The sequence below is a fragment of the Staurois parvus genome, unplaced genomic scaffold, assembly GCF_062004578.1.
Source record: "Staurois parvus isolate SC_StPar_1 unplaced genomic scaffold, SC_StPar_1.0 ptg000574l, whole genome shotgun sequence".
In the NCBI taxonomy this organism is placed as follows: domain Eukaryota; kingdom Metazoa; phylum Chordata; class Amphibia; order Anura; family Ranidae; genus Staurois; species Staurois parvus.
Window position 1 is genome coordinate 1,999,949 of NW_028318370.1, and position 17,552 is coordinate 2,017,500.

The window sequence follows — 17,552 nt, forward strand, 5'->3', positions numbered from 1 at the left end:
CCTCAGCTAATAATGAAATCTTCTACTCTTCCAACCAGTCCATCCCCCTTTTCTACCACTAGCCCCTCCCTCCTAGATTGTAAACTCCCAGGAGCAGGGCCCTCCTTTCCCTCTTGTATTGAACTGTATTGTTGCTGTATTGTCTCCCGTTATATTGTAAAGCGCAGAGCAAACTGTTGGTGCTATATAAATCCTGTATAATAATAATAATTTACTACTGCACTTTACTTCATGGATCACCACGGACATCATTGTATTTAGATTCTGCCCGTGATACACTCTATTGTTTGGCATTTGCTTTTTGTGCTGTTTAGCTGATATTTTTATGTTTTTACTTGATGCACTTTACTGTTTCACTCAGCTCATTACATTCATGATGCACTTTACGATACTGTTTGATTTTTAGATTTTGCATTTACTAATGTTTTTTGCACTTTACCATTCCGCAATAATTGTTTTTTTTGTTTTGTTTTTTTAGTGCTGCACTTTCTTATATATACTATTGTAGGGGATTGTTGCCTTCACCTTGTGTTGCCTTCACCTATATATTAGATTCTGTTACAAAAATGTATCTACTAAAGTATTCTTAGAGTAAGTACAAAGAAGACATAAAATTCAAAAAAAGGATCCATTATTCAAAAGTATTAACAAATCAGCAGAGAAGAATTCCAGACACAAACGAACTTCATGGATTTTCAAGCTGTGCCAAGCTGGCCTTCTGCAAAAAAGTCAAAGAAGTAGAGATGAGTATCTTTGATTGTTGATTTTACTAGTTACTATTACAGGATTATTAAAGTACACTATAATGCCAAAGGTATTGGTCGGCCTGCCTTTACATGCACATGAACTTTAATGGCATCCCAATCTGAGTCCGTAGGGTTCAATATTGAGTTGGCCCGCCCTTTGTAGCTATAACAGCTTCAACTCTTGAGTAGGCCTGGCTCGCAATCTCTGCTCTAATTCATCCCAAAGGTGTTTTATCGGGTTGAGGCCAGTCAAGTTCCTCCACCCTAAACTCACTCATCCATGTCTTTATGGACCTTGCTTTGTGCACTGGGGCGCAATTATGTTGAAACAGGAAGGGACCATCCCAGAACTATTTCCACAAACTTGGGAGCATGAAATTGTCCAAAATGTCTTGGTATGCTGATGCCTTAAGAGTTCCCTTCACTGGAACTAGGGGGCCAAGCCCAACCCTTGAAAAACAACCCCACACCATAATCCCTCCTCCACCAGACTTTACACTTGGCAGAATGCAATCAGGCAAGTACCGTTCTCCTAGTCCATCGGATTTCCAGACAGTGAAACGTGATTCATCACTCCAGAGAACACATCTCCATTGCTTTAAAGTCCAGTGGTGACGTGCTTTACACCACTGCATCCAATGCTTTGCATTGCACTTGGTGATGTAAGGCTTGGATGCAGCTGCTCGGCCATGGAAACCCATTCCATAAAGCTCTCTACGCACTGTTGTTGTGCTAATCTGAAGGTCACAAGAAATTTGAAGTCTTTAGCTATTGACTCTGCAGACAATTGGCAACTTCTGCGCACTGTGCGCTTCGGCACACGCTGATCCTGCTCTGTCATTTTACATGGCCTACCATTTCATGGCCGAGTTGTTGTTCCCAGTTGCTTCCATTTGTTATAATACCACTAACAGTTGACCGTGGAATATTTTGTAGCAAGGAAATTAGGACTTATTGCACTGGTGGCAACCTATCACGGGACCACGCTTGAATTCTCTGAGCTCTTGAGAGCGACCCATTTTTCACAAATGTTTGTAGAAGCAGTCTGCATGCCTAGGGGCTTTATTTTATACACCTGTGGCCATGGAGGTGATTGGAACTTCTGAATCCAATGATTTGGAGGAGTGCCCCAATACTTTTGGCAATATAGTGTATGTATACTCAAAACTTTTTCTCTTACCTTCATTGAGAGACACAGCTCTCAGTTAAAGATCAATTAAAACCAGTAGTTAAACTGCCTGTTTCAGTTTCTGACTGATCCTTAGTCAATAGTGTTTCCCAACGAACTCAGAGAAAGCAGAAAACTGTATCAAATACATACCATTTTTTTCCCTTACCGGTGTTTATCCATGGCAGCTTACATATCTTCTGCATGCTGTCATGTATACAACATTGCATCAAATACTTTCCATAATTTTTCCTTTCCTGCTCCCTATCTGTGGCAGCATACCTATCTTCTGTATGTAGCCCCCAACTAGTTATTGTAGGTTGCTAGGTAATCAGTGGAGCAGGGATTGAATGTTCTAGCCTGCTCATTGTTTCACAGGCTGCTTATCTAATTGTCTCCCCCTGCATTTTAGAGGATTCTAGAATTACAGTGGGAGGAAGAATGGGTAAGCAGCTTGAATATTTATAGAGACCCAGCTAATCCCATGAGAGGTGTGTCCAGTGGGGTGGTTGGAGAGCCCATAAATAGTTTGAAGCCTAAAGCAGAGGGAGAGAGAGTTCCTGGGTCTAGTCCTGCTGGAAGAGACCCCTGTACAGGGGCTCTGCCCCTTGGGCAGAATTACTAGAGGTGCCATCTTGAAGACATTGAGGTCCCAGCTGAAGCTTTAGTTGGTTCCGCTGAAGAAGGGAAGAGGAAGACACTATTCATGGGTGTGATGTTGTAAATGCATTGTTGCATTAGAGCTGAAAGTTTACTAATGTGTAGCTATCATAATACTCCCGAGTGACTCCTAGGGGGTGAGGTTCAGTGGCCTGACCTGCTCACGCGCAGACTCCAGAGTTTGTTTGTTTACATTCAGTGGTGACAGGCTCCCTCTCCATGCTGTGCCTGTACATTGCAGGCCCTTAGACTTCTTTTGCACCATCTCCTTATCGGAAGACGGAGGTAGATGAGTCCCATAGAGTTGGAGTTGTAATGGTGTGACCAAGAAGCCTTTCACCACTGCTCTTCCTCTCCCCTCATCACCTACTCCCATGCTCCTCAAGACTTCTTTAAGGCCTCTCACTTCCTCTCTAACTCCCTACCCCTTTCTTTCCGGCTATCTCTTCCTCTACCTTTAGGTGATCTCTGAAAAACCCACCTCTTTAGGGTAGTATATCCTGCCTCAAAACTCAATTTTATTTTTTCCTTCAACTTATCCCCCATAGTTATTGTCTCTTTGTATCATTTGTCCCTCCCTTTTGGATGGTAAGCCTAGGAGTAACCCTTACTGTAGTTTTTGGGGAAGAAGCACCATTTGACTCCGGGAATAGATGAATCAAAGCAGCATCCTCTAGAATGGCATTCTTCAGAACTAGCTCCTGGATATCCGCAGTCTATTCTGTCAGCCGGACTCACCGAGCACTGAGCCTTATCTATGAAGAATAAGTGAAAATATTATTTTTGAAATAGCAAATAATAATGTTTACAGGCTAAACTCATTTTTCTAACCAAACGATTTAAAGGCAGGGCTTGTTTTCAGCCAGAACATGATAGAACTTCATTCTGCTACCTCTGGCAGCCTTGTCCTCTCCAACTTGTCACTTAACACTGAAGCCGATAGTGGATGTTTTCCCATTCACTTCCTCTACTGGCTTGTGTGTCACTAGCGCTGTCACGCAGGGCACATGCTCTTCTGTCTCTCATTGTTACAATACATCTACCATTCGAATTATAGACTGATCATTTCTTTGTGAGTGGGCAAATATTCAAAATCTGCAGGGGATCAAATACTTATTTCCATCACTGTATAAACAGAAACAAATATGTGAACTAATATTCGATATCATAAATCACAAGGTCCAAAAGAAAAATTGCTGTATCCAACAATAATGTGTGAATCAATGGTGATCAGCGAAGTGAAGTGACATCTGTGACAATCCTCCACCACTATGCACTCACCAGAAGCAAGAGATAAACAGGCTCTGTGTGGAAAAGCCTCCAAAAGATGTATCTTTTTCCACTGCAAGACATGTGGGACCAGGGGCGGACTGACAACTCATGGGGTCCCCGGGCAATAGGGGATCATGGGGCCCCTGTGTCCTTGCCCACACTCATAGCACACCCAAAAAAGCCTATAAAAGGTACCAGGGACATTTCATGGGGCCCCCTACTGACCCCGGGCCCCCAGGCAGTGCCCAAGTGCTCGAATGGTCAGTCCGCCCCTGTGTGGGACATATATTGTCCTGGAGGAACAGGGTGTGACTTAATCAAAGTTCCCACCAGTTCTTTCAGAACATGTTACATATTCCACCTGTATTTAGGGTAGAACATGTACCATGTTCCAGCTCCTTCAGCCTCTCTCCCCAATCCCCGCCTCAGTGTAACAACAGGTGGGGGAATTTCTCCCTGCAACCATTGTCACAATTCAAAAACAGTGCAGCCATGCGGGACTCATGGCCCACGTGGCCACATCATTCATTCACAGTTTCCTGTGAATGGATAGACTACACCTACCATCAGCCATCACAGCTGATGGCTTATAGTTCTGAGTGAACAGTGAGAGTGCTGGTGACCACCCTTGTAGTTCATTCACAAGCCCTGCAACTTTGTAATTGACAGCCAGTATGCAGGTACATATAAAGAAAATGCAGCGCTGTGTGATGTTACTATATTGCAGGCAGATATAAATAATAAATTAAACCAAAGCAAATGAATAAATGAATAAATAAATCAATAAATAAATAAATCACAGTCCAGTAATAGTGCTCGCTGATTCCCAGTGCAAAAGTTAGAAATGCGCACTAACCAGAAAGGTATTAATAATACGCATGTGTATATGATATCATGGAGATTCCCCTCTCTTTTCTGGTCTGGTAATGGGCAGGAGCTGAAGATAGTAGAGATGAAGCGCCCTTGTGTGGCAAAATGGAGGTCCAGCAGGTCACAGAAATCCTTACAGAAGTGTGTGAAGTGGAAAATTCCTCCTCTCAAAGGCTGATCCTCAGTTCTACCTCTGAAGAAGTGCGTGCGCACGAAACGCGTCAGATGGAGCCCAGGATGCCATTGACATTACGCCGCCGGTGCCACGTGGAGGCCTGGCAGCCATCTTTAATCTTAAAGGGTCAGTCATTTGATTAAACCTGGCACCATTGTGAGTTTTTCCTGAACACTCCTGTTTTTCTTGAATAAAATCATTTTCATCAACCTACTACACTATGGGTTCTTTCCTGTGTCTTCTGCGTTTAGCCTTTTCAGCTTCTGCAGACCCAGATTGATCCCTGCACCAGGCTTTGAGAGGAGGAATTTTCCACTTCACACACTTCTGTAAGGATTTCTGTGACCTGCTGGACCTCCATTTCACCACACGAGGGCGCTTCATCTCTACTATCTTCAGCTCCTGCCCATTACCAGACCAGAAAAGAGAGGGGAATCTCCATGATATCATATACACATGTGTATTATTAATACCTTTCTGGTTAGTGCGCATTTCTAACTTTTGCACTGGGAATCAGCGAGCACCATTACTGGACTGTGATTTATTTATTTATTGATTTATTTATTAATTTATTCATTTGCTTTGGTTTCATTTATTATTTATATCTGCCCGCAATATAGTAACATCACACAGCGCTGCATTTTCTTTAAATATATATTTTTGGGACTTTTATGTGTTTTCCTTGAATGTTCAGCTGCTGACCATTGGAGCGCTCACTGTATTTTTTATACTCAGTATGCAGGTAAAGGCTGAAAGCCACAGGGCTTGTCTGCAAAAGCCTGACATTGCACGCCTTAGCCACTGATCACAGGTGCAACACTTTCCAGATTCCTTTAGAAAAAAAAATGCACATTTTTTTCTGCACAAATATGTTGTTCTGCTACATAAGGGATTGTAATAGGCTAATACAAAGTGGAATTCAGGTACCTACAGTATACTTTTTTTTTTATTGTAAAGAGCTGTGGAAACTAGTGGCAATGTGAAAAAAGTGTATTATAATAATGTTAATGGAAATGATAGCATATGAAAAACCCTTACTGTAGATCTTTTTGTGGAAGCACCATTTGACCCCAGGAATAGATGGGTCAAAGCAGCATCCTCTGGATTGGCAGTCTTTGGAGCTAATTCCTGGATATCCGCACTCTGTTCTGTCAGCCGGAGTCACAGAGCACTGAGCCTTATCTATGAAAAATTATTGAAAATATTATTTTTGAAATAGCAATTAGTAATAATTACAGGCTGCACATAAATGTTTTTGGTGCTTATGAGGAACTATGAGGAAATGTTCCTCCAAATGTGTGATTTAAAGGATTTTTAGACTAAGCGTGCCTATTCTTTTTTCCTTTTTGCCCTAACCCAGTCTCATCCTCACTCAAATGAGATCCATGAGAGTGCATGTAGGGAGGGGTTTACTTGCTAGAACATTTTTTCTGTTAAATTGCATCTTTGAAATTGTTCCTTTAAGTCTTGGTTGGTGCATGTAGGGGAATAATATTTATTGTGACATGGTTTTCCCTGTATGTGCATCACTTCTCATTTGGGAATATATACACACTGCTCAAAAAAATAAAAAAAATTAAAAGAGCACACTGAAAACACATCAGATCTCAATGGGGGAAAATCTCATGCTGGATATCTATACTGATATGGATTGGGTAATGTGTTAGGAACGCAAGGATGCCCCATCGTTTAATGGAAATGAAAATGATCAACCTACAGAGGACTGAATTCAAAGAAACCCTGAAAATCAAAGTGAAAAACTGATGCAGCAGGCTAGTCCACTGTGCTGAAATTTCATTGTAACAACTCAAAATGGTCCTCAGTATTTTTTAATGGCCCCCATGTGCTTGTATGCATGCATGACAATGTTGTGGCATGCTCTTATTGAGATGACGGATGGTGTCCTGGGGTATTTCCTCCCAAATCTGGGCCAGGGCATCACTGAGCTCCTGGATAGTCTGAGGTGCAACCCGGCGGCGTCGGATGGACCGAGACATGATATCCCAGAGGTGTGCTATTGGATTTAGGTCAGGCGAGTATGGGGGCCATTCAATGGTATCAATTCCTTCATCCTCCAGGAATTGCCTGCATGCCCTCACCACATAAGGCCGAACATTTTTGTGCACCAGGAGGAACCCAGGACCCACTGCACCAGCGTAGGGTCTGACAATGGGTCCAAGGATTTCATCCCGATACCTAATGGCAGTCCGGGTGCCATTGTCAATACTGTACATGTCTGTGTGTCCCTCCATGGATATGCCTCCCCAGGCCATCACTGACCCACCACCAAAATGGTCATGCTGAGCGAAGTTACAGGCAGCATAACGTTCTCCATGGCTTCTCCAGACTCTTTCACATCTGTCACAAGTGGTTACTGTGAAAAACACAGGATGGCAGTGGCGGACCTGCCAATTCTGGTGTTCAATGGCAAATTCCAGTCGAGCTCTATGGTGCCGGGCAGTGAGCACAGGGCCCACTAGAGGACGTTGGGCCCTCAGGCCACCCTCATGAAGTCTGTTTCTAATTGTTTGGTCAGAGACATTCACACCAGTGGTCTGCTGGAGGTCATTTTGTAGGGCTCTAGCAGTGCTTATCCTGTTCTTTCTTGCACAAAGGAGCAGATACCAGTCCTGCTGATGGGTTAAAGACCTTCTACAGCCCTGTCCACCTAGAGTAACTGCCTGTCTCCTGGAATCTCCTCCATGCTCTTGAGACTGTGCTGGGAGACACAACAAACCTTCTGGCAATGGCATGTATTGATGTGCCATCCTAGAGGAGTTGGATTGCCTGTGCAACCTCTGCAGGGTCCAGGTATCACCTCATGCTACCAGTAGGGACACTGACCCTAGCCAAATTCAAAACTAGTGAAAAACAGTCAGAAAAGATGAGTAGGGAAAAAAATGTCAGTGGCCTCCACCTGTAAAACCATTCCTTTTTTGGAGGTCATCTCATTTTTGCCCATCTAGTGCACCTGCTGCTAATTTCATGAACACCAAAGCAAAAAACTGAAGCTGATTAATAACCCCCTCTGCTACTTAACTGACCAGATCAATATTCTAGGAGTTTAATTGACTTGATGCTAGACTCTGATTAAGGAATGCACCTTTAATTTTTTGAGCAGTGTATATGTATGTATGTTGTGACAGTTTGACGATCTGTCACCCAGGATTCTCAACTAGGCAGGTTGAGGGGCTCCAGGGTAAGTGTTTGATATGGAGGAAAGTGGCTTTTCACTTTCCTCCTTTGTTTGTAAGGTCTGTTTTGGGATCTGGAGCCTGGAGATTTCAAAGAGATCTGGGAGGGATGAAATCTCCAATCCTGGGACCAGGTTTTGGGAATGGCCAGGAGACTGATTGCACAGGTGTGTGCAGGCCTTTTCAGAGAGTCAGGATCAGAGTTCTGGGCTCCACCCCGGCAGATAGGAGTCAGGAGGGCTCCACCCCGGCAGATAGGAGTCAGGAGGGCTCCACCCCGGCAGATAGGAGTCAGGAGGGCTCCATCCCGGCAGATAGGAGTCAGGAGGGCTCCACCAAGGAGAGGTGGAAGCCAAAAGCGGCAAGGTGCTGCTTGGTAGTAGCTGTGTGCTAGTGGCCAGCTGTGTGCGAGAGCCATAATTCTTGAAGAAGTCTGCAGGAGGCAGACATCAAGCTGAGTGAAAGCCAGGAGGCTGAATCATTGTTTTGTTTGATGGTGGATACCCCTGCATGGGAAGCTTTATGTTCTGGGACATTTGTTTAAATAAAATTGGGCAAAAAGGCCCTTAAAGAAGCGAGTCGCTGCGTGCTTTAAATGAAAAGCTCTACCACTTTGAAGCGAGTTCCCACAATGTGTATATATATATATATATATATATATATATATATATATATATATATAAAATATAATATACTGTATATAAACACAGCTGTCCCCAGCAGAAATGAGGAAAAGGGGATTTAGATATAACCGGCTTGGTTGAAGTCTTTATGGTGATGCACGGTTGGTGGAGCTCTATGATCTGAATAAACAGAACTTTAAAACATTCCTCCAATAGACAACAAAATGAAATGTTAAAATGCATATATTGTTTATTCTAAAATATGATTTTAAAACATGCCATCTGACATAATTAATCCAATAGACATTAGATATTAAAATTCCAGAGCTCTACAAATCTATTTACTATTGTTATTTTTCTTGATATAGAATTTTTTAGAATTTTGCACTCTTAGCCCACACTAATATGCATGGTTCGAGACAGAAGTTTGAAACCAATTAGGTAAGATCTCCTATTTATGGTGTGTGGCAATTGGCTACATAGGTATACTATGTTCAAAGTAGGCTTTGTCTCCCTTTGGGGGCTTTCCCCATCTACTTTATAGATTATTACATACCCCCCTTTTTTTATAGAGTTTATGAAGTACACTGGTAGATTCCCCCCCCCCATGGGCCGGGCTTACAGGTTAGTGAAGGACATAGTTTGTTTGGGCCAAGCTGGCCCAAACAAATTATGTAAAGTATAATAAAAGGTGGAGATCAGCTTTAAAGTTCCGTTTATTCAGACCATTGAGCTCCACCAACTGTGCACCACCGTATAGGCCCTAAGCCAGCCAGGTAGACCTAAATCTCCTCTTATATAGTTATTCTTTAGGGATGATGCCTCCTATGGTTATATGATGTAATATTTAAACACTCCACCTATCCTTTTTGGATGCCTCTAAATCTGGTGCTCAATGGGCTTCTTAGAATCAGTGAGATGTAGCAGAAGGATCTGAAGGCATTAACTGGAAAGGAACTCAAGTAAATCAAAGAATTACAACAAGTTCAGAGTGGAAGGAGTGGGGCTATCAGTGATGTAGTATTGCACCTGAAGATGTAATTCTTGGAATGTTAATGCAATAGCTTTTGAGAATAGTCTGGGAGGGCTGGATGACCCTCAAGGGGCAGTCAGGTAAAGAAAAGATGAACTAATGGGAGCATAATTTGCGGACATGCTGTCCTACAACAGTTGATGCAATTTAGTTAGTCTTCACTTAGAAAGGGTTTTGTTTGTGCCAATACCTGGAATACCTGGCTACATGTAGTTATGGTGTATCACAAAGACTTGGAAACTGGGATCAAAGTTACATTATGGCCCGCTGTGCTGTTGGTTACAGCTGCTACTCCAGCAGAGGGTGGAATGTGAGAGGAGGAAAGTGGCTGAACAGTGCTCCTCCAGCAACTAAATGCAGTTATGATGCATCACAAAGAGCTAGGAACTGGGAGTGAAGTTATATTTAACCCTATGGGATAAGAAAAAAGTGAGATCACATTTAAGCCTCCGGGTTATAAAGACTGAAATGTCTGGCATAAGTGTAACTTGGAGGGACAGCAGGTATTGGTAGTGAGGAAACAGTTGATATTTTATGTTCCCCACTCAGTGGCTGGGTCCCCATATTGGTGCCCACTGCAGTGCAAGGCCTGCCTAAGGAGTCAAGGAGTCACAAAGTACAAGGCCTTTGTGAGTGAAATACAGTGGCTTCCCATGCAGCTAGTGGTGGAATATAATAAAGTGGTAAATTGTATAGATGTGAGTCAAGGTGGTGGAGTTAGGTATATACTAAGTAATGTGTAGGTTCAGGCAGGATCATATCTTGTCATCGGCTGAAGAAGTGAAGAAGACAAGATACTTTGGGAAGGGTTTAATACTGTAAGTGCATTGTGGCATTAGGACTGAAAGTGTATGTGACACCTCAAATTTATGGAAGTGTATGATGCAGCTATTGTAATACTCCCAAGCAGCCCCTAGTGGGTGAGGTTCAGGGGGCTACAGCTTGTCCGACCTGCTTACACACAACTCCAGAGTTTGTTTACATTCAGCAGTAAAAGGCTTCCTCTCCTGGCCATGCCTGCACATTACAGGCTCTTGGACTTCTTTAGGACCATCTCCTTGCTGAGGAATGGAAGTAGATGAGCCCTATAGAGGTGGAGTTGTAAAGGGCACGTGTAACCAGGGATCCTTTCACCACTGCTCTCTCTCATCACCTACTCCCATGCTCAAGACTTCTTCAAGGCCTCCCTCTTCCTCTGGAACCCCCGAACCCCAATCTTTCTGGCTATTTTCTACTCCATCTTTAGGTGATCTCTGAAAACTTACCTCTTCAGGGTAGCCTGTAATGCTTCAGAGATAAGTTTTTTTTCTCCACCAACTAATCCCCCCTCAGTTATTATCTCGTTGTATCACTCGCCCTTCCCTTTTAGATTTTACCCAGAGAAATATTCCTTACTGTAGTTGTTGGTGAAGAAGCACCATTTGACCCCAGGAATAGATGGGTCAAAGCAGCATCCTCTGGAATGGCATTCTTCGGAACTAATTCCTGCATATCCACAGTCTGTTCTGTCAGCCGGACTTACCGAGCACTGAGCCTCATCTATGAAGAATAAATAAAAATGTTATTTTTGAAATAACAACCATTAATATTTACAGGTTGCACATAATAGCGTTTGACAGTTATGAGAAACACATTTTCCTAAGCATACAATTGCACTTTCAGAGTGCTCTTTTTGCCCCCTTGACCTGAGCTAATCAATCCCACCCTCAGATGATATCTAATGAATGCAGACTCCAGAGTTTGTTTACATTCAGCAGTCAAAGGCTCCCTCTCCTGGCCACACCTGCAGAATACAAGCCCTAGGACTTCTATGGGACCTGGAAGATGGCGATAGATGAGCTCCATAGAGGTGAGGTTGAATTGTGCAGGTGCAACCAAGAAAGGGAGCATTTCAACATTGAATGAAAACAAATGATTGAGGCTGCAGCTGTTGGATCATGGTAAGTAGGGTAGGGTTGTTTAGGTCAAGGGAGAGCCAAAAGAATAAATGTGCTTATTCTTGAAGGCTGAAGTCCAGGCAAACAGCTAAACATAGATCAAGTACTTACATGTGAGCTGGTTTACCCTACAAAGGGTTTATATTTCAGACCATGCAGTCCCAATATGTTCACAGCTCTGCCCCATGCACAGCTGCATCTAGCAAGACAGATGACTCAATTTTCCTCTGCTGTCTTTTAGTAACCTCCCCCCCAGTGACTGGACAGTAAAAGGAGGAGTAGCAGACTAATGAGGTTGTCATGCTGCACACTCCTCCTATCAGCATGTTCTTTGTTAGCACATGATTACTTTAGTATATATGACTGGCTCTTTTGATGCTTCTTTCTCTCCCAGTCTGGGTTCTGATACATTGGGGATTGTAAGAGGCTAATTCCCAGTTGAATTCAGGTACTTACACTGCTTTTTATTGTAAGGAGCTACAGAAAATGTTGGCACTATACAAATAGTGTATTTTAATGATATTAATGGAAATGATAGCATAGAAAAAACCCTTACTGTTTTTTTTTGTGGAAGCACCATTTGACCTCGGGGATAGATGGGTCAAAGCAGCATTCTCTGGATTGGCATTCTTCGGAACTAATTCCTGGATATCCGCACTCTGTTCTGTCAGCCGGACTCACTTGCCCCATCACCCTGACCTAAACTATCCCACCCTCACTCCGATGAGGTCCATGAGAGGGCATGTAGGAAGGTGCTTACTCAGTGGAATGTTTTTGCTGCTTAGCTGCATCTTTAAGTCTTGCTCGGTCCATGTAGGGTGTTAAAATGTTTTGTGACATAACATCCCTTGCATGTGTGCCATTTAGTAGGGCATATATATAGAGGGGAACCAACCTAGTCCAGTGTGGGAGCTGTGCAGAGTGTGGCAGGTGACAGAAGCCTTGGTAGTGGGAGAACAAGTGATACTTCATGTTCCCCACTTAGTGGCTGGGTCTCCATATTGGAGCTTGCTTTGGTACAAGGCCCACCTAGGGTCTGAGCCTGGATTCACAAAGTGTAAAGTCTTGCTGAGTGAATATATAGTGGCTTCCCTGTGCAGCTAATGGTGAAACGTGATAAAATGGTAAATTGTAAAGCTGTGAACCAAGGTGGTGGAGTTAGGTATATACTAAATGTTACTTTCTCAAAATGCTACAAAGTCATATGTGAAGTGTATGGGGACACAACTAATCTGACCTACTCACATGCAGACTCCAGAGTTTGTTTACATTCAGTAATGAAAGGCTCCCTCTCCTGGCCATGCCTGCACATTACAGGCTCTTGGACTTCTTTTGGACCATCTCCTTGCTGAGGAATGGAAGTAGATGAGCCCCATAGAGGTGGAACTGTATTGTGCAGGTGCAACCAGGAAGCCTTTCGCTGCTGCTCTATACTCTATCATCATCTCTATAACTCTTCCATCCTATATTTAGAACTTCTGTAAGGCCTCTCTTTTGCTATGGAACTCCTGAACCCAATTTCTCCGGCTATATCCTACTCCATCTTTAGGTAATCTCTGAAAACTCACCTGTTTAGGGAAACATATCATGCCTCAGAGCTGAATTTTATTTTTCTCCATCTACTGATCCCCACACAGTTATTATCTCTTTGTATAACTTGTCATTCACTTTTAGATTGTAAGCAGAGAAATATCACTTACTGTAGTTGGTGGGGAAGAAGCACCATTTGACCCCATGAATAGATGGGTCAAAGCAGCATCCTCTGGAATGGCATTCTTCGGAACTAATTCCTGAATATCCGCAGTCTATTCTGTCAACTGGACTCACTGAGCACTGAAATTTATCTATGAAGAATAATTAAAAATATTATTTTTAAAATAGCAATTAATAATGTGCACATACACTCACCAGCCACTTGATTAGGTACACTAGTGCAACTGCTTGGAAACACATATTGCTAAGCAGCCAATCATATGACAGCAAATGAATGCATTTAGGCATGTAGACATGGTGAAGGTGACTTGCTGAAGTTCAAACCGAGCATCAGAATGGCGAAGAAAGGGGATTTAAGTATCTTTGAACGTGGCATGGTTGTTGGTGCCAGACGGGATGGTCTGAGTATTTAAAAAAACGCTGATCTCCTGGGATCTTCATGCACAACCATCTCTAGGGTTTACAGAGAATGGTTTGAAAAAGAGAAAATATCCAGTGAGTGGCAGTTGTGTGAACAAAAATGCCTTGTTGATATCAGAGGTCAGAGGAGAATGGGCAGATTGGTTGCTGTGACATTCAGATGGTAGGGTCAGAATTTGGCATAAACAACATGAGAGCATGGATCCATCCTGCCTTATATCATCGGGTCAGGCTGGTGGTGGTGTAATGGTATGGAGGAGATTTCCTTGGCAAGGTGTACCTAATAAAGTGTCCGGTGAGTATAAATTGCACATAAATGTTTTTGGCGCTTACAAGGAACTAATTTTTGTAACCAGATGACTAAAGAGGAATTGCCCTTTCAGACAGAGTGCACTTTTTGCCCATTGACCCAACCTAAACAATCCCACCATCACTCAAATAGCACATGATGGTTTGAGCATTTATGACTGGCTCTTTGGGTTGCTTCTTTCTCTCCCAGTCTGAGTTCTGCTCAATAGGGGATTATAAGAAGCTAAATCCAAGTTGAATTCAGGTACTTACACAGTTTATGTTGTATAGAGCTGCAGAAAACTGTTGGTACTATAATAATAGTAATAGAAATGATAACATAGTAAAAACCCTTACTGTAGATCTTTTTGTGGAAACACCATTTGACCCCGGGAATGGATGAGTTGAAGCAGCATCCTCTGGATTGGCATTCTTTGGAACTAATTCCTGAATATCCGCACTCTGTTCTGTCAGTTGGACTCACAGAGCACTGAGCCTTATCTATGAAGTAAAATTGAAAATATTATTTTTAAAATAGCAATGTTTACAGGTTGCACATAAAAATTTTTTGCCACTTATGAGGAACTATAAGAAAATTTTCCTCCAAATGTGTGACCATGACCTAAACGATCCCACTGTCACTCAGATCAGATCCATGAGAGGGCATGTAGGAAGGTGCTTATCTGGTTGAATGTTTTTGCTGTTAAGCTGCATCTTTGTAAATGTACCTTTAAGTCTTGCTTGGTGCATGTAGGGGGTTAATATGTTTTGTGACATGGTTCCACCTGTATGTGTGTCACTTGCCGTTTAATAGGGCATATATACAGGTGAATCGGCATAGTTTGGGGATGTCCGGTGTGAAAGCTGTGCAGAGAGGACCAGCACACTATGTAATCTTTGTTGCTGTCTGCACGCCCCTCCAATGGGACCCATTACCAAGGACAGCCACAGCAATAGACTTTATGCTTCCTAACATCTTCACTTTTCCAGTATGAACAGCACCACAAATAAGCACCACCATGCAACAGCACAGCAAAAATGCACAGCCAAAAATATGCACAGCTAATAGGGAGTATTTGTGTTGGGCAGCTATGCATGTGAACTTTCTAAACAAAGAGCCAGTTTACTGTCCTTCAGACTTTAGAAGGTCCAGCCTGTGGCCATTGGTAGCAGAAAATGTCCAGACATTGGTGGGAGTAAACAATGATCCATCTTTGGTGTCAGTGAGAGGAATTGTGCCCCATCATTGATGTAATTGGGTGGGAAGAATCACCATCCATTGTTGGTGTCACTGGGAGGACTTGTGCCCCATCATGAGTGTCACTGGGAGGAACTGTGCACCATTGTTTGTGTCATTGGGAGGAATTGTGTCCCTTTGTTGGTGTCAGTGGGGAGAATTATGCCCCATTGTTGTTATTAGTAGAAGACATATTGCCCTGAGGCAAAAAGCCACATCCGGCCCCCAGGCCACTGTTTGGAGACCACTATTATGGTGTATCACAAAGAACTGGGAACTGAGTGAGAAGTTATATTTAACCCTCCAGAATAAGTAGAAACGTGATTTAGCCCTCAGAGTTCTAAAAACTGGGATGTCTGGTGACAAGTGAAATCTGGTTAATCCTTGAGGGTATGAGAAACTTAGTGCAGTGGAGGGACAGAAGGAGGAGTAGCTAACGGTGGAAGGGATGATGGTGGCAGGTGACAGAGACCTTAGTAGTGAGGGAACAGGTGATACTTCATGATCCCCACTTGGTGACTGGGACTCCATATTTGAGCCCTCAGTGGTATAAGGCCTACCTTGGGACCAAGCCAGCACAACAAAGAGCAAGGCCTTACTGAGTTAAATCCAGTGGCATCCCTGTGAAGATAATGATGGAATATGATAGAATGGTATATTGTAAAGATGTGTCAAGGTGGTGGAGTTAAGTATGTACTACGTGTTACATTCTCAAAATGCTACAAAGTCATATAGGAACAAACCAGGTCATGGGCTGAAGTAGTGAAGAAGAAGACACGATCCTTTGGGAAGGGTGGGATGCTATAAGTTCTTCCTCAAGGCCTTTTCCTTTTTCTGACACTCTCTACCCCAATCTCTTCGGATATCTCTCACTCCATCTTTTTTTTTGCAAAATTCTATTTACTAGTAATTTTTCAGAAAACATACAGATTACCAACAAAAAGCAAGCTATGGCTATGGCCAACAAGCCAGGTAGTCATCCAATTACACAACAAAAATAATAAATTCAAATGAGAGGAGAACCATGCCCGTGTTGTACAGGGAACATCAGTATACATATACATTCAAGATAAATAAGACATCCACCTACCCAAAGACACATACATAGTACAGGATACAAAGAAAATCTCTCCACACCATTTTGACAGATACAGGCATTGTTATCACATAGTCCAGGAACAGGAATTCACAGGCCAACAAGACTGCTAAGCAGTGTACATGAACAATCCAATATAATTATTATGTGAGGCAAAGTGCAGTACTCCTCAATCTCCCACTGAAAGCAGGGAAGCAACACGGCCGCCCCAGACTTTATCAAATCCATGGGGTACCCCTCTATTAGCATAAATGGCTCTTTATAATGGGAGGGCCTTATTTATAAGAGTTTTCCAAGCTGCAACAGTTGAAGCCTTGGGTTTCTTCCAGGACAGTAAAATGAGTTTACGTGCATAATAAAAAAGGAGAGTGAGAAAAGTACGAATGGCCTTAGTGGGGGCCAAGTCATCCACCAAACTCAGGAGACAATGTCGTACAGATTAAGGGGTATGTTAGTGACTGACTGGACACACTGAATTACTCCAGACCAGTATCGCTGTATGGCAGGGCAGTCCCAGAAAACATGCATAAAATAGTCCCCAGAGACTGAGCAACGTCAGCAGGAGGATGAGATGTTACTAAATATTTTAGCTAGCCTAGCAGGAGTCAGATAAATAAGGTGAACACATTTATAATGTATAAGCTGATTCCGAGCAGAAATGAGCCTGACAAAGGGGGCATCCCAAATATCCTCCCAATACTCTGTATCAAGATCGGGAACCACTGCCTCCCAACTGGTCATACATTTAGTGAGTAAGTTATGAGTGAGAGGAAACAGAGACTTATATACAGTAGACAAGGGTTTGAGTAGATTTTCATCTCGTAGCATAATTTCTATGTCTGAGGGGGCAAAGGTGACTGTGGCCCTCCCAAACTGTGATTGATATGCATGGTTGAGTTGTAGGAGCCTAAAGAAATGCGTATTTGGCAGGCAGTGTATAGCTTTCAACTCATCAAAGGATCACAGGACCCCATTATGTACTATATCCCCAATGGTTTTGATTAGAGATGAGCGAATCGAACCAGGCAAACCGGAATTCGATACGAATTTCAGGAAAAATTTGATTCGCGTCGAATCCGAATATTTGCCTACTTCGGGTGCGCGAATCGGATTTTTCCCG

The 17,552-nt window shown here is 42.9% G+C and overlaps 1 protein-coding gene across 1 annotated transcript in view; it reads right to left on the reverse strand.

Moving 5' to 3' along the window:
• Positions 1 to 614: 614 nt before the first annotated feature.
• The window catches only part of LOC149450444 (uncharacterized), a 45,734-nt gene continuing 28,796 nt past the window's right edge, over positions 615 to 17,552 (reverse strand). The window contains exons 10-15 of the mRNA XM_089691950.1: positions 14,457 to 14,600; positions 13,379 to 13,522; positions 11,137 to 11,280; positions 5,930 to 6,073; positions 3,186 to 3,329; positions 615 to 718 (exon numbers count right to left, since the gene is read on the reverse strand). Of these exons, the coding sequence (XP_089548076.1) occupies positions 696 to 718; positions 3,186 to 3,329; positions 5,930 to 6,073; positions 11,137 to 11,280; positions 13,379 to 13,522; positions 14,457 to 14,600 (743 nt within the window). The 3' untranslated portion in view covers positions 615 to 695. The remainder of the gene's footprint in view (positions 719 to 3,185; positions 3,330 to 5,929; positions 6,074 to 11,136; positions 11,281 to 13,378; positions 13,523 to 14,456; positions 14,601 to 17,552) is intronic.